This window comes from Columba livia, chromosome 2 (assembly GCF_036013475.1).
Source record: "Columba livia isolate bColLiv1 breed racing homer chromosome 2, bColLiv1.pat.W.v2, whole genome shotgun sequence".
NCBI classification, from domain to species: domain Eukaryota; kingdom Metazoa; phylum Chordata; class Aves; order Columbiformes; family Columbidae; genus Columba; species Columba livia.
In genome coordinates, this window is record NC_088603.1 from 12257942 (window position 1) to 12278778 (window position 20837).

The 20837-nt window shown below is 43.3% G+C and overlaps 1 protein-coding gene across 2 annotated transcripts in view; it reads right to left on the reverse strand.

The window, feature by feature from the left end:
• Positions 1-1414: 1414 nt before the first annotated feature.
• The window catches only part of ADARB2 (adenosine deaminase RNA specific B2 (inactive)), a 315094-nt gene continuing 295671 nt past the window's right edge, over positions 1415-20837 (reverse strand). For both annotated transcript variants that reach the window (XM_065050500.1, XM_013367407.3), the window contains exons 8-10: positions 12409-12590; positions 5543-5721; positions 1415-4702 (exon numbers count right to left, since the gene is read on the reverse strand). In XM_065050500.1, the coding sequence (XP_064906572.1) occupies positions 4526-4702; positions 5543-5721; positions 12409-12590 (538 nt within the window). In that variant the 3' untranslated portion in view covers positions 1415-4525. The remainder of the gene's footprint in view (positions 4703-5542; positions 5722-12408; positions 12591-20837) is intronic.

The window sequence follows — 20837 nt, forward strand, 5'->3', positions numbered from 1 at the left end:
CCCCTGTGGGGACCTCCTCACCTCCACCCTTTGCCCTTCATGGCCAAAGCTGTGCCTGGTCCCTGCATCAGCACCGGGGTTGGTCTCCTCATGTCTGCTCCAGAGCCACTCTGTGAGCAAAGTCAATGCTGGGCACTCCTTTTGCCAAGCTGAGAATTTAGGCATTTACGTTTTTTGGCACCAAAATAATGATAAGGTCGTCACCTTGAGGGTGGGTAGTGGCACAACCTGCCTTTCTACTGGTGTATCTTCTTTCTGTTTAGAACAGTGTTATGCTACTGTGACCATTTTATGCCGGTAGGAAAGTAACTGCTGTGTCTGAGGCTGTGGTGAGGGTGAAACTTATGGGGTTTGCTTTACCTGTGTCTACTTCAAGAAGTAAAATTCATGTGTGCAAATACACTTTGCTGTTGTTACTCAAGGCAAAAAATACACTGGGGGTGGCAGAATTGGGTCAGCTCATGGTGAATTTTTTTTCACACAGACAACTTCACCCTGCAAACACTTTATTCTCCTCCATCCTCCTTATCCTGCCCAAATACCTAATGACATAGATCCAAGCTAAGGAAATCTGCAGCAAAATCTTAGCTTGAAAATGAAGCTATGCATGGTGCCTGCCCTGCTGTGCTGGGAAATGAAACCCATGGGATGGTCCGTGTGGGTCCGGCACTGACTTCTGCAATACGAACAAGCAAAGAGCTGTGGGGCCAGCAAGCTGTTGGGCTCAATTTTGTCTTGGAACCAAATCTTCACATGAAGTGGAACAGGAAAATTTCTTTCTAGACAATTTTCACTGTTAGGGTATTTATACTTTGACAGTCTGTGCCTCTCAAAGGCTTTGGAGACTTTGGTGACACCAGTGAACTCTATGAGGACTGACCAAGGGAAGTCATCTCAAGGCACCAGGTGATGCTCATACAATAACGTATGTTAAACCTTTGTGTGGACAGTGACATTTGGGCTCAGTGTGACTTTGCTGTAGCTGAATACTGATAGTTTAAAACAAGAATAAACCCAGGCCACATCTGCAGAGATGTACTGACCTTTCGTTCATTACTTTAGTTTTCTTAAGTAGGTTTATACAGCAAGTCCCATGCAGTGTGAGTTTGCAAAAACATGTTTAATTTTAATAAGAAAGATCTTCGAGAGTATCCTGGAAGGATCAAATTAAAGCTGGACCTAGTTCACTCTTCTTCCAGGATAAGACTTTGTGCCCATATGGCTTCTACATGAGCGGGCACATCTGTTTCTCAATACAAGTATATGATTCCTATGATGCCATCAAATCCAAACTGAATAAGGACATGTTATCTGTAGATCTACAGGAGGTGTGTGTAAAAATACATACTACCATTTTGGAGAACATTTAAAATGATTGCTAAGCCGCAGTGAAAAATCGTCAATGAACAGTAAATAACAATTTTACTTGGTATTTTATTCACTTAACAGAAACATTCACTTATCAGGTATCACTGAAGTGCAATTTACAGAACTTAGCAGCAAATTCACATATGTAAATTCAGATTTATTTTCTTCTGTTGTCTTTTGAGTTTCTCTTTTTTACAAATATTACAAATGTACAACCAGTAGTACAGTATTGCCATTCACTCATGCGTATAATGTACAGAATCTTCACTAAAGAATTACTACAGAGCAAGTTTTCCTTTGCTTCAGGAAATGCTGCATGTAGGTCATGTGTGCTTCTGGGATGTGGCCCCATCACACACTATCGCTGCACATAATGAGAAGAAGTAGACATTTAAGGTCACATTCAACCCTAGTGCAAGCAGGTGCAACTCCAAAGCCTTCCATGAGATCAGCTGATGCCCACTTGCAGGGGGACTCCGTTCAGTCCCCACCACTGAGATCGTGCTGGCAGCTGAATCCCGGATTGTATTTATGTATTTCTTGCCACAAAGAATAATTCAATCCCACCACACTTTCCTTTTTGTCCTTAAAAGTAACCAGGCATGGTGTTTTGTCTTGGTAGCTGCAACACCAGCCTGAGGAGCTATGTGCACTAGTTGAGCTGATGGCCATGGGAGGGCTGGAGGAGGGTGGATTAGGCAGGGAGATGCAAGGAGGAGCCGTTGAGGTCTCTTGTGTGCTAGACAAAGACTAACTTGGAGCGTAAAAGTAGAAGACGCTGCTTCTCCCTGCCCTGTGGATCTCTGCAGGAGAAACCTTCATCTCCTCTCTGGTCACTCTGTGGTTTCTCTCCCCTGGTGGGAGCAACCAGCGTCCCTGGGACCACCACTGGCCATGTCACCCACAGCTTCTCCCGTATCTCCAATCATGGACCTGACCCCCACCTGCCCGCCACCCCTTTGGGCACCTTTGCTGCCTGGATCACAGCAGAGGAATGCACCAGTGACAGCTGTGTTAGAGGATGGGACGGTGTGGAGGTACCAGTAAGCTCCAGAAGGTGCCAAAAGTATTCTGAATGTTAATCAGAGGAGCTGACAAAGTGGTCGAAGTATTGACAAAGTGGTTATCACAAAATTCTTCCATTATTGAAACGTTCTTTTTTTTTCTTTTTTTTTTTTTTTTAACTATATCTACTCTAAGGATATTTTTTAAAATATTTTTGGTAGTTAATATGGAATGTATTATTTTGCTGAAAAGGTTTCTGGAAGGGGAGAGCTTTGTTTTATCTAATTTAAAAATTCTAGTTTATCACAATTGGTTTTTATACAAGACACTATAGATACATCTTGTAGTTTATAATCTAAAAATAAAATCTCATCAAAATACTGTAGCTATTCTATTGTGGGCATCAATAAACAATGTATTTACTGTATATGGCTCTCCAAACATGATAAATCCTATACAAAGAGCATCTATCTTTATTGATAGGAACAGTTTTCTGTGTAAAGGAAATTACATGGAAAAATATGAGCCTTGTGTTGTTTGAAAAGTAACTCAGCTTGACAATTCTGAGAAAATACCAAGACAATTATCACAAATCAGTAGCAGCATGTTATATACAGATTTAAAGAGAATCACAGGAATAAAAAGAAAACAGTAGTTATATACCCGCAAATCCTGTCATTTAAAAACCGAAAAACTGAAAGAAATATACAGGGTGTTTGAAGGTTGGTACTACAGTGGGACTATCAAAGCTCAGTTCTCCTATGACTATCTGCTGCATTTTGATGAAAGATGAGATTATATCAGACCCAGCCACAGTTATGAAGAAAACATTTAACTGTTGGGTGCTACTCATCTCCCAACTGAAAAACCCCACCTGCTTTTCAGGCTGCAGATGAACAAGAATAGTAATAATACTTGGCATTTACAAAGAGCTAGAATCTGAAAACCCTTACATTGAGTAAGACGTTACCCAAGCCTGTAGTTACATCTGCTGCACTTACGTCAACTGGACTATGTGGGGAGGTAAAACTTACTGCAAGAGTGGCAGAATCTGGCTTATGATCAGAGCACTTTGATCCTACCAAGTTTCTTAGATGTGAAGCAGGTTCCCATTTGACAGATGGAGAAACTAAGGCAGGAAAGGGCCAAATATCAGTTGTGCTCTCTAGTTTGGGATGTCTTAGTTGTGGCCACCCAATCCAGCAGTTTTTCAGATGTGTGGAGCATCCTGAGCTCACACCCACTTAATTTAGAGTCGTGGATCATCAGAAGCTTGGAAATCTGAGGCTCTGGGTCCTGGCTCCAGTGTGCCTGATCATAGGCAGCCACCTGAGCTGGGAACATTGTCCCACTGCTTGTCACCAGCAGTCCCTGCAGAGCCGTGCACCTCTGAAGGCAGCACAGGTTTGGTAGGCACCTGCATTGTGGTTGGTGTCTAAAAGTCATGTGTGACAAGCTGGGCTCAGATAATTAAAATCTGTGGTCAGAATTGAAGATTTGGTGGGAAGTGGTTTGTCCAAGGCGTCAGAGGGAGTAAGCGTGAAAACCAAGGGAATCCCAACGCTCGGCTTTGTGCTCAGAACCAGGAAAGCGGAGTTTAAAAATGCTGCGTATCTTTGAGGTCCAAATTCTTTCTCACAGATTTAGGCAGCTAACAGGATGATTTTTGCATAGAGGCTAGACACCTTTTTTGTGGGTGATTATGGATGTTCTGAGACCTGCTGTCATGCTGTGCGCCTGAGGTACTTCCAGCTTTGCTCACTATTTTCCATCATTCAGTGATGACTTTTGCACTGATTGTGTGAGGGAAAACAAACTCTATTTTGGGTCAGACAGGTGGCCTGCTAATGCCTAAAGTCAGTAATAAACAACAACAATAAACAATGAAAAGCAGAATCTTTGTGGGGGTGGCATTATAATTTGGGCAGGTACATTCTTGGGAAGGGATCATGAAAAAGCAATTTTCTAAAGTTGAGTTCAGTGCATCAGACACATTTCTATTTATCTATTTCCAATACAGAATTAAAAGCAAATATTCCCATGGAGGTTGCTGTTAAATCTGAAACTGCTTTGATTCTCTCAGCTCATGCATCCTGCCTAGCCGCCTCTCCAGCTGATTTGATCCGGTCACATAGCAAAGGTGTCAAGTGATTTATACAGTTAGTAGGAACTGATCTTGCTCTGGGGGTTTCTTCACCCAGGTGCCCAGACCGGCTTTCTGAAACGCTTTAAACAGCTGCTGCTTGACAGACTGGTATGTCTGAGCCACCAGCTTTGCCTCGCTGTACACTGATGGCATGTCTCCATGGCTTGGTGTTCGTGTGCTCAGCTGCAGAACAAAAATCAGGGAGGGGGAACAAAATAAAATAATAATTAAAAAAATCAACCCATGAGCCAAAAGAAACAGGAGGCTTCAGTAGCTGTATAATCTTCCTGTCTACATTTCATAAGCAACAAGCTATCACTGTGCTTTGTGTGTTTGCTTTTGGTTTAACAACAAAAAACCAGGGAAGCAATAAATGCCTGTGACATGGTTTTGAGCCATTGTGAAGAGGAACAGGGTAAACAGCTCTGCCGTGGAGTGGGCAGAGGCAGTAGCAAATCTTGGTGTGTTTTACAAAGACAAAAACCTACTTCTCAGTTGAGATGATTTTTAGGAAAACTAAAAGAGAAAAAATCCTTTCTGGGGATCTTTAGAGAATGTGCTCAGTTATGCCAGGAAGCAGAACAGCTTAGTGCTTCCAAGTAATGCCAAGCGACACAAGAAGGCGGGTGCCCTCCCACACTCACCCTCTTTAATCTGCGGTTATAAGAGATGCTGTGAAACCTGCCCAAGGACAGGGTAGAAATCAGGTGTCAAGATTTGTGCTGGTGCAGGAACACTGAGAGTTCTGCTGGGACACCAGAGCTGCCTGGGGAGGTGGCAACCCATGTCCACTGTCTCTCATCACCCGGGCTCACACATGGGGCGAGCACCCTTCGCTGTGCATGACTAAATAAACAACCTCCTTTGACCTGCCCAAATCTTAACAGTGCTGAACCAGCAGTGAGGCTTTGACACTATATGAAAGAAAACGAAGTCTGAAAAATGCCTCACAGCAAGCAGAGGGGTGAAAGTCCAACACTTACAAGCCAGGGAAATAGCACCCTGTCAGTGCATCAGACCCACCTTGCCATGAAGCTTTGCCCATCGAGTGAAGAACATGTGTTTGCAGAGCCGTGAGGGACTCCCACAGGTCCTTTTCCCCGTCGTGGCATTGATAACCTCCAGGTCGGTGTTCCCCACAACCCAGTTCACACTGAAGCTGGGAGATTTTCCAGGCTGCCGGGCATCAGCGTGGCTAACCCCTGGCAGGAGAGAAGGACATCGGTCACATCCAGTGCCCAAAACCTTCAGCGGCAGCAAACATGTGGTGGGTAGTTGTGGCACATGAGATCTCCTTGAGAAAAGATGCTGATGTTGTGCACAGCACATGCAGTTGTCACCATCAGTTAAATGTTACCAGTCTGAGTACCTTAGAGAGACATAATTTAGCAATTCCTGTAGCTCTTTTGCCACCTCACAGGCAAACTTTTCATTAGCCTAAAGAAAGCCGTTGGATAGTAGCATGTGATAGTCACAGCAGCCTTGCGGTTGTTGAATGAAATCTTTCAGAAAGGCTTTAATGGGATAACTGGTCTTTAAGAAGAATTAAGCAGCCAAGTGCTTTTGCCATGTGTTCCTTCAGGTGAGCTTTCCATTGTTCGGCATATTTATCTGCTATTAACTGCTGGGGCCTTTGATGTGATGGGAACTCCGGATTGTAGGCGCTACATTTAGCGGATAAGAAAATGTAAAACATAAATTTAATCATCACAGGGATTTTATTAGTTCCAAGTTAATAATGATCTTGTGTATATCACACGACTACATAGAAAACTTTTGCTCCCAATCTTTAGTCTGGTTGCAAGATTCCTGCCCTGTATGGGTGCAACAATCTCTTCAAGCACTACTTAGGGTCCCAATGACAATATTTTGGATATCTTTAAGTGGAATGCATCTTATTTAATTTTACACAGCTACAATGAAGATGCTTTTGGTTCCCTGATGTAACTGCATGATCTTTGTGTCATTCACATGGCCAGTTTTGGACATCTGGATCACATAGTGAAGTCCACTGTCTAATGGGAAAGACATGTTGGAGCAGGTCCAGAGGAGGGCTACAAAAAGGATCAGAGAGATGGAACACCTCTGCTACCAAGAAAGGCTGGGGAGTTAGTGTTGTTCATCCTGGAGAAGAGAAGGTTCCAGGGAGATCTTATTGTGGCCTTTCAGTACTTAAAAGGGGCATGTAAGAAAGGTGGGGACAGACTTTTTAGCAGGGCCTGTTGCAACAGGACAGGGGGTGATGGTTTTAAACTAAAAGAGGGTAAGTTTAGACTAGATATAAGGAAGAAAGTTTTTATAATGAGGGCGGTGAAACACTGGCCCAGGTTGCCCAATAGGGGTGGTAGACACCCCATACCTGGAGACATTCAAGGCCAGGCTGGACAGGGCTCAGAATAACCTGATCTGATTGAAGATGTCATTGCTCATGGCAGGGAGGTTGGATTAGATGAGCTTTGAAGGTCCCTTCCAACCCAAACTATTCTATGATTCTGTGGGTGAGATCTCCCTTGGGTCTAAGTGCAGATCAGGGCTGCAAGGTCAGTTGTGGGTCTTTACATGACAGACTTATTTTTAATCAGGTAAATTCTTGTCTCTTCTTAGCCATTTAGTGTAGCTCAACCTTTGCATGACTCCTCTCACTTTCTTATTTCTTGTACCTGAAACTAGGGAAGGATTAGTCTTTGCAAGGAAATAAGAAGAGTAAAGAAAGTGGTTGGCTGATTTTCCAGCACAGGACAAATGCAACCAAGTGAGCTCTGCCTTGCCATGCTCATTAGTGTTTTTTGGAGCAAAGAATCAACATCGGGAGCTTCCAAGGCTGGAAAAGACAGAGTGACCTGAAGCAGTTTGAATATTTTGGAAAATGTGGGCATTGGATGATGTGTCTGGATCCAGCTGTTTTGTCCATTTCTACTAATTTGCTGTGTGGGCCGCTAGCCTGCAAACCTGGACTGCAAATCCACTGTTGTGAGCAAGCAGGTGGGGCTGTGCTGGTGGGCAAGGGCTGCCTGGCATGGCCACCCCATCACAGGCCAGTGCCAGGGCTGGATCTCTGTTTCCAAATGGCAGCTCCTGCCAGATGCCTGCCTGCAGCAGCTCCAGCAACAGCTCATGGTTTGCACAGCTTGATGGGGACTTGCTTTCATTGCTCTTGGGTGGACAGCAGGAGAAATGTCCTTTGCATTTTCCACTGAAGGGTTTCAAAGAACTTCTGCATGGAGAAGTACTGGTATGAGCTGTTCAGAGACGAGGAGATTAAAGAAGAGAGATCAAAGTCCATCCTTTCCAAAGCGCTCCTTCTTGCACACCATAAGCATCTGCTGATCTCAGGCAGAACAAGAGAAGATAGGAGATGGTGGGAACCCGGCATCCACTACTGCATTTAAACATGCTGAGCTTGGTAAGTCCCTGAATGAGACCAGGCAGAGGTGGAAGGCTGTGCAAGGTCACCTGTGGCAGAGACGCTGCCTCTGCAGGGAGCTCTCCCATCCTGCCTGGGGCCTCTCAGCATCATGGGAAGCAATGTTGGTGAGGGACATGGTCCCTCTGTCCCTCCCAGTAAGGTCCCTTCTGCTCTGGGTGGGAGCTGAAAGAGCCAGAAGGAACTGAGCACACACACACAGAGAAAGGTGGCCATTGAGGGGAAAGAATTACATGGCACAACCACTTTGTATTGGTGGCAAAGCTGGAATTGCAGAATCATCTCAATCACTGGCACTGAACTCGCTACCATGTATAGAAGAGAATTACAGCTAAGTCATAAGTCACCCAGGATTTGTAAACACATTCATGTCGTATTAATACCTCTTTCAATTTTTTTCCTCTCCTGAGATAACAGATCCATCTGCATCTAAAACTCCAGTTCACCTAGGCAACAGGATATAAACTGAGAGATTTAAAATCAGATAGGTCTCTGGCGCTATTCAAATGCCACTATACAGAACAAGATGCAAACAGATGAAAACTGACTGTTTGACACTATGCACCACTCTCTGTCAAGATAGCACCCAAAAGCTTAGAGGACTGAGTGCCAAAAAGCGTGATAGCAAACACCCTGATGTTCAGCGTTGCCACAGGCCACTAAAAGAATGTAAATGCTGAGAAAACACTGCTCAGAGGAAAACAAGGAAGGGTTGCATGGCGGACAGAGCAGGCTGTGTGTGCCCATCAGCTGGGGGCTGTACGTCCCTGCCCAGCATGGGACCTCTCCCTGCTCTCGGTGGGTGTCTGGGAGAGCTGGAGCTTGTCCCAGTGCCTGGAAAACTCTCCGTGCTGGTTCAGCTTTTATGCTTTCTCTTCCCAGCTGTCATATATAAGTACATGTATTAAGGTAAGTAGAAGATATTTTCACATCAATTTCTGAATGCAAAAGAAGAGACTTTAAAGAAAAAAACATGGGACTCAGGACAGATGCAAATACAGAGCTTAGATATATTATCTGATTGTTGATTTTGAACCTTTTAAACACATTTTTCATGTTTTTCTTTTCACAAGTAATTGCTCTGATTTTATTTCAAAGGTAACACCCAAATAATCTAGATAATTTTCTCTCCTTTATGTAAAACATCCTCCTTAAAACCAACACAACAAAGAGCACAATAGGAGAATGTAGAAACTGGAAGAAAAAGTCTTTGTACAAATAATATGAACTTGAGTATTGTGGGATATGAACTGAAATCTGTCCTCACGCTCCTCTGTCTCCTAGCAAAGCCTCATGCCTCTTCAGGATACCCTTTAGAATTGCCTCAATCTTAGGAGAAAAGGAAATAAGAAAGACACAGGGGTTTTCTTTCTTCTGAAAAATACACCCAAGAGTAATCCCAGTGAATGAGTGGATTTCCATCTGGCTGGGAATGCTGTGAGTGGAAAATCTCACTGATTATTCTTCTGTGGGGCCAAGGAGTTATCCTGGGATTTCTAATCACACACCGTGATTCTTCTGTCCATTGAAGTGTTTGTACCGCTACGATCAAGTGACAAAATAATTGGCATCCTTATAATTGAAGGACTTCTGCAATTTGAAACCCCTGGCTGGTCTGACCCCTGAGAGGAACGTGGGATGCGAGGTTGCCTGGCTGAGGTTGCTGAGGTTTGGTCTCTAATGCATTTGGTATGGCTTTCGCTTGGTCCCCATCTCCTAAGTCACTGGTTATGCTGTTGTCAGTTTTCCAGGGGAACAGAAATGCAGCACAGCCTCAGCAATATAAGTTTTAAGCAGTATTGGCTCCCTGGGATTTGTGGGGGAGGGAAGATTACAAATAATGGCTTTAGAGACGAAAACAATGTAGACAGAGAGAGACAGATTCCTCCCACTGCTTCTCCTGGGCTGAAGAAAACCTACAAACACAACGGAAAGCAAAATGAAAGCTTTTCCAAACAGAAGTCTCAGGGAAGGAGGAAACCAGCCATGAAACATGAGATACACAAGGGCCTCTCTAATGCATTTCTAATTCCCTTGAAATCTCTGGCGACAAGTCTTGGACATAAATACATGCTTGGGCCAAGTATGAGACATTACTTTTAGTCTACAAGGCCAACCTAGGAAAGCAACAGCTGTTCTGTGGTTAAATCTCATATTAAATCCCTTATTATGTTTTCAGTCCTTCAACAGTTCAAGTGGGTTTCTCTGTGCATCCTGCAGACACAGTGAAGGTGGATGTGATTTTGATCTTATTGTATGGGTGGGCTTAAAATATGTTAGGCCTGGCATAGGATGGGATCATCTTCCCCAACAGAAGATGCAGAGGCTTCTGACAAATGTGTGTGTTTGCAAAGTAACAGCCAGGTTTAGGAACAGTGAGATTTTTCCTGATAATCTGTGAGTCCCTTCCTCCCTCTCTCCCACTCAGATGGGGCTGAGTAGTGTCCATGCAGGACTGGGGCAGGAGGGACAGAAGGACAGCAGGTGGCATGGGGTGCAGCAGAAGTCTGGAGCACAATTTCCTGCATACTTGCATTGCACAGTTTTTGGCTAGCTGCACTGAAGAGCTTGAAAAGGGAGATAAGCAGTTCAAATAAGAATAAGCCTTTTGACCTACTCACCTTGTAGCACGTACACGCACATTACACTTACAAGATGTACTAAACCACACGAAACCTGAGAATTTTCCCGGTGGCTAAACTATCACTTCTGCCTCAGCCAAACTAGTTTTGTCACAAGGACACACTAAAAAAAAAGAACTTTGAAAGACAATTATGTACCCCCAAAAAGCACCCTGATCTCCCATCTCTGTAACACTCTGACATTGTGTTGGTGCCTCAGGGAATCCTCCTGAAGAAAAATTATCAGAGTCTAAGAGTAATATAAGGGTCTAATCCTGTGCAGAATTGGTGGTCCTTAGCACTCGCCTGCCTCATGAGGATCTGAAGGCATTTAAGTCTCCGTGGGGTTTTGCTGGGATGAGGACAGGCAGCAGCTGCCTGGCTGGGGGTTGAGGAAGAGGGAGTCAGGGGGATGGAGAAGAAAGGACCAGAGACCCAGAGTAGGGACAGGGGCTGGGAAGAAGCGGTGGCAGTGAGAATGTCACAGAATCACAAAATCACAGAATGTTAGGGATTGGGAGGGACCTCGAAATATCATCCAGTCCAATCCCCCCACCGGAGCAGGAACACCCAGATGAGGTTACAGAAGAAGGTGTCCAGGTGGGTTTTGAATGTATCCAGAGAAGGAGACTCCACAACTCCCCTGGGCAGCCTGTTCCAGGCTCTGTTACCCTTACCGAGAAAAAGTTTCTTCTCAAATTTAAGTGGAACCACCTGTGTTCCAGTTTGTACCCATTGCCCCTTGTCCTATCATTGGTTGGCACCAAGAAGATCCTGGCTCCATCCTCCTGACACTCACCCTTTACATATTTGCAAACATTAATGAGGTCACCCCTCAGTCTCCTCCAAGCTAAAGAGACCCAGCTCCTTCAGCCTTTCCTCATAAGGGAGATGCTCTACTCCCTTCATCATCTTCATGTCTCTGCGCTGGACTATCTCCAGCAGTTCCCTGTCCTTCTGGAACTGGGAGGCCCAGAGCTGGACATGATATTCCAGATGTGAGTAGCCTGATAGATAGCTGGGAACAACTGGGCTGATGACATGACAGGCAGCATCCTCGAGAGGCAGCAGCAACACATCCCCAAGGTCTGCTGAGCAGGCAGGGCCTCCTGTGCGAACAAGCATCCCTTTTCTTATGGCCATCTGCTCCAAACACAGTTACTAGCAAGTGATGAAGGAGCAGGAGCTCTGAGGAAGTGGGCACTGGCAGGGGGCTGCATGCACGGTACCTTAGGGTCCAGAGAGCCACGAAGCACCAACATTGCTCCCCCCACACCTTCCTCATCCAGGCCACCCATGCAGGTGGGGACCTCAGCCCAAAGGCCAGGCTGCCATTAGCATTACGGTTACAGTTATGGTTAGGGTTTGGTTTAGGGTTAGGGTTCCAAGAGCCACAAAGCCTCCAGCTCCAGGGACAGTGGGGTTGCAAAAGACCTGTCAAGTTGAGGGCTGGTTCTCCTGACTACGCAGATTTAAGTTCTTGCTGGGTGAGGGAGAGTGGGATGGGAGACAGTTAAAATTAACTGAAAACTTCCTCCCTGTTTTTTAGAAATCTTTTGCTTGGTCATGCACTTTTTTTCCAGTTTGAGTGATCTTTGCACAGTGTTTGTTCTCCTAGTCAGCTTATATCCACTTGCTAATCCCTTTTGTGGTCACTGCACATGAAAGAGAAACTGGATTTAAATGCATCTGTTTCTTCATTCTGCAAATTCATACTCTGCGGGAAAAAAAAGCAGGCATGGGCTAATGGTTTACTTACAAACAAGCAAACTTTCCTGTTGGTGACCGGCACAATTAGCGATGGGAGAGGGGATCGTTTGTCTTGCAGGCAGGTGTTTGCTTACCACTGAGAAGCAGCTGATTGCGCCGGTATGAAGCTGGCAGCTGACCAATGTCTTCTATTCTATGGCTCATTACCCGGGAAAGGTGACCAGTGTGATAGAGGCTTCCCACAATGATGCTGTGCAAGTACATGGGTTCAATGAAGGAGCTGAGGAGAGCACCTTGTAGCCCAAGGATGTTCCATCTGGAAAACAAATTCAGGAGCAATGAAACACACGGGTAGAGGAACGGCCACAGGAGAGCTGCCCTGGGAAAATCGGCAAAGGCCAGAACATGGGCAGGAGAGATGAGGGATGAAATAATTCCTGTCCCTGTCCCACGATGCATGAAGTGCTGCGCTGTTGTGTTATATACTTGTGAACTGACTCCCGTTCTGTGATGGTTTTAGATTACTGTGAGGCCACTGACTTAAGGCATGTATTTCTGCCTTGTGTTATTGCAAACAGAGACCTCCTGTTGGGAGCTGTTCTGCATAAAAGCATTTTGTGTCTGATGAATGTTCATTTAGCATGTCTTTAGCAGAATTTATTTTTTTTTCCCTGCTTCTATAATTTTATGCTTGCAAGGGTAGAGCTAAAAGGAGTGCTTTTGTAATTCTGCCTTTATTTACCGTTTGTCATGCACTAGTACAATCCCCTAGCCATACAGCCACGATAATATGTGACTTAGGTGGCCAAAACTCCCACAACATTTTTGTGAATAATTTTTAAAAGCCTCACAGGCTGACATTTCCTTTCACAAATGATCACGCAGATATGAAGACTTCCATAAGAATCAAAACCTGGCCCTGAAGAGAAAAAAAAGCTACACTTTTAGGCATTTTTTTTGTAACTGATAGTTTGACCTTCTCTAAAGTGTTCAGAGTGAGGGATATTTCTCACTCTGTTGATGGCTTGAAGGAGCAAGAGAGTGATGGTGGAAACCTTGAGGCCTTCAATCTGTTAATGTCTGTGAGCTCCATACTGCTGCTGTTGGATTAGTTGCCAGAACTGTTTTGCATTTTAATACTCTATGAATTTTTACATCAAGTTAGGCACAAATATGACAGGATGCTAGCTCTAAGTTCTTCAAGGGACAGGTAATTAGCTAAAAGCTGGAAAAATTAAAAAGGGGAACGATATCATGATGCAGTTATCTTCTTAGTAAACCTATTCAGCTTAGCTCATCTAACAAGAACTTGTTCCCCCCTACACAAACACTAACATACACTCTTACACTTGGATAATAATTTTATATAAGTCAAATGCTGTCAATACATTTGAATAGTTCAGGAGTTCAAGCTGAAGATGCTTCAGAAAACATTGTTTTGGAGAGTGCATTTTGTCTCATTAAAAACCAAAACACCGGTAACATTTGGAACTCCACAGCTGACTGAAGGAGAGGGTAAGAGGTGCCTGCTATTTCAGGCAACATCCAGTGGCTGCCATGCTAAATAATGTGTTTAAAGCACAATCTCCATCAGCAGCAAGCATTAGGTAGCTAATTTCTTACATCATTGTTCTTTTCATTAATTAACATTTCTCAACCGTTAGTGCAATTATTGCAGTGCCTCCATGCTGTATGTCTCTTCATGATTAATAAGGAGTCATTATATTTCCCTTTCCTGAAGCAGTCAATTAACACGGAATACTTTCCATTAATTACTGAAGGTTTAAAACCAGCATGCTGTACCTGGAGAGCAATCTGCTCTAGGAATCTGTGACACCAATTGCTTTAAAAACTTCTCTTTAAATTTTATTCCAAAAACACAAGCAATTTAGCTGGCTATATTAATTTGCCTCCGAAGCAGGGCTGTGAATGAGAAACATCTTTTAATCTCATGCAAGAAAAGGCAGCCATCTGGCTGCTGAGGATTTCAGAGTCAGACTCTCCCTGCCTCCCTCTGTAAATGCAGGTCATTAAAGTAATGTGTTCATCTACATAAAACTCAAATGGAATATAAAAGGTAATATTTATATACAAACAATTTAGTCCCACAATTTAAACAGTCATTGGTTTTATGAAACATTTACTTTAGTCAATCAGATTTGCATAACTTCATTTGGGGGAAAAAAAGTGTGGTCATTCCTGCAAATAACATCAGTTTTAAAGGAAAGAACTAGCTGCCTCTCTGAGTAAATACCTTATCAGGATGCAAAATTAATAATGCAAGCTTAAGAAACAGAGTTGAGTTCAGCTATCAGTACTACGCCTCTGACCATCTTCTAAGGTGAGTAAAAAAATTAGACAGTGATATCTTTGTCCAGATGGAAACTTGGAAGATATCAGTGTTGTTTTCAACATTTGACATTTTCTTAAAAAAACACTTGTATATTTGATTGAAGGAGAGAAAAAAGCAGCTAAACAGAAAAACAACATATGTTCAACAATATTTGAATTCTAGCAATATGCACATCACAAGAAATCATCTAAGCTTTATTTACCAAAATAGGGGATTGTGTTAAGATCATAAATTACAAGGTAATGATGATTATTTAATTAAATTCTTTGCAAGGAACCTGCCTTTTCTTTAGAGATATTTCTCTGCCTTATTCTGAACATGTTCATCCTTGTGTAAAAAAGGGATTCAGATGTCAATGGAATTACCTTATTGGAAACCATATTATAAGCAAGATCAGGTCATCCCCTATGTATTAAAAGCATTTAATAAACATTAATTAATTATCACAATGCTGCTGTGAGGTGAGACCCCCTTTTAATATACCCCAGGGATCCAAGGCAGAAAGACAGTATAATTTGCTGAACTAGAGTCCACAGCTTTTGGATACAATAGTTGTCCCGCAAGGCAACCCTGTTTTCCCATCCCAAAAGAAGACCTGGGCAGGTGCAGGTGGCAATGGAACTTCTATACCAGCCACAGTGGGTTTTGACTTCAAGGTATAAGTAGATACAAGACAAATTGGATGGAGGGGCCAGACCGAAAAAACAAGGGAGAAGAAATATAACAAAGAATACAGGGCATAAGAGCAAGCCATGTCTGATGGGTAGAAGGTGGTGTAAAAAGGGACTGTCCTAGAACCAGACAGCATCCTACAATGGGGAGTACAGAGAAATCAGAAAAGGTGCTGACACCAAGAAGGCAATATTTGGTGGGGACTGCTTGCCAGGTCTTCTTGAGAAATGTCAAGGTTGGTGTCCACCACAGAGGTCAGGGGGAAATGGGATGAGGGTGACGGCACTGCCACCTGTGCACTGGCCGCTTCCCAGTTCAACATATCAGTGTTTCAGCAGCATCTGTTCAGAGAAGAGGGGTGAAAAAGCACAGAAGGGGCTTTGCTATCAAGTCTAGCCCAGGCTCAGCAAAGTGTTTGGCCAGTTGTTTCTTTCTGGAAAGCAGGCACGTGTCTGAGTCCTGCTAAGTCAGCATGAGTGCTTAGGGGTGTCCTGTGCTGAACTGGCCAAAACAAGAGCCTTGCACTGCTGCTCTTGTCTGTGAGAGCACAGTAAAAACACGTAAAATATTGGGGTAAATTTTCAGTTACTCATTCTGCTTCTGTTCTGTGGATAAAAAGACCTGCCTTAGAGGACAGACAGTTCAGTATTTTGCATAAAAAATAGATTAAACTGACAAATATTTTGGGGAAGGTCTTTTATCCTGTGTATTGTACATCCCATGACCAATGCACATGGCTGCTGTACTGACTCGGTCCTTTGATATCTGAACATCTATGGGATTATTTCTAGGTAGATGATAGGGAAAGATCTGTCTGAGCAACAGTGAAACTATCAATAACAGTGTTCACTTTTGAAGGAGCTATTTCTCTGTAGCCTAATTTAGGTCCATGAAAGTAGCTGTGTTCCCATCTGTAACAAAGTGCTCTCTTCAAATGTGGCTTTTCAAAATAAAATTATTATTCAGAGCAATGCAGTGTAACGTTTTGGGTCTTCAATAAATCAAAGTGACTTTTCTCACTATGAGGAAATACGCTGGATCATTCTGAATTTTCCTAATTGTGCAAGATTTTAAGGGCTGTTTTCAAGGGCACGCATGTGTCTAATAACTTATAAATGCTGTGCGCTTAATAACAACCCTTCCCATAAAGTGAGAATCAAGCCACTGCTCCCTTAGTCACAGATCTTATTTAAAAAAACCCAAATCTTCAGCAAGCAGGATCAATAAAACCAAATCTCTCCCCTTTTCACTTAGATATGGGAGCTTTTGGTGCTTTAAATGGAAGGAAAGTACGCCCTTCCTTTTGTTCAAACAACAGATATTACTGCACTGTTTACAAAGACAAAATCCTGCATCCAGTTTTCAATATAGATAATCCTTGAACAAATATATTTTTGCCTGTTTGTCAATCACAGAAATGCCAGTGACTAGCTGGGAGATATCCCAGAGCAGGCAGCCTTTCTTTAATTAGATGCTGTGCTCCCTCGGCCCCAGGGTGGGCTGGGGGTGAGCCCTGCGGAGCCCCCCTGCTGCCCCCATCCTGGCAGCCCAGGACCACCAGTGAGATATTCAGGGAAGTGTGTCCCCGGGTCACAACCACATCCCAGCCTCCACACCCGCATGTTGTAGCATCACCTCACCATGCGAGTTGGCTGCAGTCCCTCCCTGGGACCAACTGAAATATAGATGATAAAAATATTGAGGAAAGGGCTTGGGGGGTAAACCCACAGGGCTTTGCATGTGGTGTCTGCACGTGGCTCCTCGCCCATTGCTGGAACCCTTTTGCCGAATATTTCCAGCATCCCTTTGCACATAGCATTTCTCAAAGCTAAACACTGACATGCTCCTGCCCTCAAACCCCTTTGAAACCGAAATATGGAGGAATTTGCACGATGCTTCAAAACATCTCAGGGAACTGTGTCCACCTGCCATTGAAGCTTGGTGAGACTGAAGTGTGTCCTCAGGACCTTTGGAAACCTCGCCCATTAAAAAGCACTGCTGATGAATTTCAAAGCTTATTTTGTTAAGGCTTTTTATAAAAGATACCTTTTTTGGTCATTATTAAGAGCTTTAAGTCTTACTCGCTTGGCATGCTGTTAACCTCCTGTACCACAAGTTTCTATTACCAATATTTCCAGCTATGCTTCACACAATATAAATTGTTATTCATGGTGGCCTGTACTCAGCAGAACACCTGTGGTGTTCGTATTTATATGACCATTTAGCTGTTATTGGTTTGGAAACTGGAACCAGTGCATTAGTTTTTGTTCTGTATTTTAACAGTAGGTGGTTTATATATGTTTTCTGGAACATACCTTTTGGTGAAAGATTGAAATTGAAATCTCAGTCACACAGAAAGGGTTTAAGAAAGAATATTACAAATCATGTGCACAAATAATCTCTAATTGAAGATTTAGCTGTGTTAATTGATTTTCATTTACATTAATATGCAGCCTTTGAAGTAGCTTTTCTTAAGATTTACCTTGTCAGGCTCAGTCTTCTGTTAACAACAGCTCTGGTCGACAGGCTAACACTAAAATAGATCTAAGAATGCCAATTTCTAACCCTGACTTTTAGTTTTGCATTTTTATATGCTACATTTAAATACAGCTTAATGTGCTCAGATCATCTTGTAAAATGCTACTTCAGACTCCCACTGCTAAATCCTGAAACAGTGCCTGCAGACTGCATTACCTTGCAATATTCTAAAGATATTCTCAATAAAGATTCCTTCCTGTTCTCTAGCTCATGGGACCAAATAATTGACGAAGGTCAGCCATGGCACAAGAGTAGGCTGTCAAGGCTGTAATGCAAAGTTTGGAGGTCCTTTGTTATTGTTTGTGTCATTTTACAGGTACACTTTAGATGTTCAAGGTCTTGTTTAACCTCTGGGTTTAATGTCACTGTTTTTGTGAAGCATGATGAAGTGGATGACCACTAACCTGGTGGCAAGAAAATACAGTCTTTCAAAGGTGACCTTTTGAGAAGCGGTAGTAAGAAAACAATTTTAAGGCCAGAGCTTACAAAATAAACACTGAATTCTGGCTTTTGTTTGATGTGTAAAGACAGTTTGTGAGGATTGTTCCCTCCAAATCCTGCACCCTGCAAAGTCCATTCCCCAAGCCCACACTCTACAAAGTGCCCTCTTCTGAAAGAGGACAAGTGCCACGGCTCATGCATTTACAAGTACGTCTATGCACTACGAGTCTGTGCAGATGTAGGTTTTATGCACGGAAAGCTGACACCTCTCTGAAGTAAATACATCAGCTGGATTTCCAGTGAGCATGAGTGTGCTCTGCCCTGGCCATAGCACAAGGTCTGCAGTCCCCTTGCTAAGGTCTACCAAGGAAGAGGGTCTTGGGAAGAGCAGTGCAGTGTGCAACTCAGTCCCTAGCAAAACACCCAGATAAGAACTAATTTTTCAAAGAAACCTTAGTGTTGAGTGCTTGGATTGAGATTCTCAGAATAATTTGCATGTGCACAGCAGTGGAGGTGGTGAGATAACACAGGACCTTGGAACACTATGCTACAGGACTGCTGTGCTGTGGAACACCATGGTGGCCTCCTCCATGTGCTCCCAGAACTATGGCACTTCTCTGCCAAACCACAGGCAATGGAATCATGAAACCTTTCCATACGGCTATTCGGGGGGAATGCCCTGCTATTTTGGTTTGGTTGATGCTCAGAGAAATAACTTCTCCAGTTTCTCTGCATGGAAGGAGAGGGGATTCAGATACTGGTGATGAGATGTATAAACCTGGTGAGTTCAAAGCACAGAAACTTCATAAAGAAGAAAGGTATGTGTTGTCAAACTGAGGGCATGGTAGGCCTAGAGGATGAGTCATGGTAGAAGAAGCCTGGCCTGAAGCTCAGGTAGTGTTTCCAAGAATCAGAGGACAAAGCTCACGGGAGGAAAGGTTTCTGCACTCTGTGACAGACTCTGAATTTCCCCTACAGGTCTATCCAGAGGGGTGGTGGGCTTGAGTAAGAGAAGCGCACAGTTCTTCAATATTTTGTGCAGTCTTTCATATTTCTTCTGCTGTAGGAACAAGAAGTAGAAACATTTGGAAATTCTTATTTTATATATGCATGCATTTGCTTGTGAGAACTATCACCTGCAAATCTGGCAAGAAGTACACACTGTGTGCTGTGGGGAGCCAGCAGTGTTGTGCTGGGGAGAGGAGAGGCTCAGAGCTGGGCTGGCTTTGCGTGGCTGGAGACCATGTCACTGAAGGGGACACAAGCAGGGAGCCAGTGTCCCCAAGGCCCCAGAGAACCAAGCAGGTGAGGCAAATCCCACCCCTGCAGCTGGTAGGAACCTGAGCACTTCTCAATCATCGCTGGTCTGAATATTTCTGAGGGTCCAATTTAGTGCTGAACCCTCCTAATGGTTGGTTATTGCATTTAGATCCTCAAAGAGGAGCTGGACTCTGCAGATATCCTTGTTTTTTACCAAAGTGTGTGTGCTTGTGTGTGTCTGTGCATACCTGTGTGTACATATGTCAATTTTCCTTCAAACATTTGGTCCTGAACAGCAACTGCAGAGATTTTCAAGAGCAGCAGCATTAACCTTGCACTGACCTTCTAATAAGCAAAGGTACGATCTGCTCCTGCATTCAGCCTTGGTGTGAGAAAGGGAGATGAAAATAAGCTTAATTTGGCCCATTGTATGAATGGGTTTGCTAGCGCAAAAAAGCCTAAACTGGCGTAGGGCTGTGATGTCTCTGTTGACATAAAGATCTTAATACAGGTTATGATTAGCATGAAAAAGTGTTAAATGACACCCTTTTTTCCTCAAACAGCTGATTATTTTAAAAATTATTTTGCTCATGATATTGCTGTTTTTTTACAAGTGTATACAGTGTACATTACAGAGGAAAACGAAGGTCAAAATCTTAGGTTTTAGTGTAACTAATGAACTTTGGGTCTAAATAATGTGGTTTAATCCTAAAAATCTATGGCACTGAGAGTCTGAACTCACTTCAGCTGCACTGTGAGACTCACAGAAGTTGTTAGTGTAAAAGCTAATGCTCTCTTAGGGTGGGTTATTTGAGGATTCTCTGAGCCCAAGCTTTAAATTCACACATATAAATGCATAGGTTTTTAAAGCCAGAAGGAACCACCAAGATCTCGTCTGACCTCCTTTATAATGCAGTTGCAGAATTTCACCTTGTAATTCCCTGCCTGAGACAAATAACATGAGTATTCATGCCAGAAGTGTTTGTGCTTTAATTCAGTAAGGGAATAGGTATGATACCAGGCTGTTTATCCTGCAATCTTAATACAGCCACAGAGCCCAAATGCTGCCTACCAAGCATCAGAGTCTCTCAAACTTGTGGTGATAGTAATAAAAATTGCTAAATGCCTTTGAATAACAAATAAATCTGATTAAACCACTCTCTGCTTATGGCTATCCTGTGAGCATGAAAACATAAATTGTTAGACATATGATTTATAGAATATTATTCACTTTTCTGAGTAACTCTCTCCGTTCTTGGGTCTTTGATATTCTGATAGCAATGTCCTTTGCAAATAACA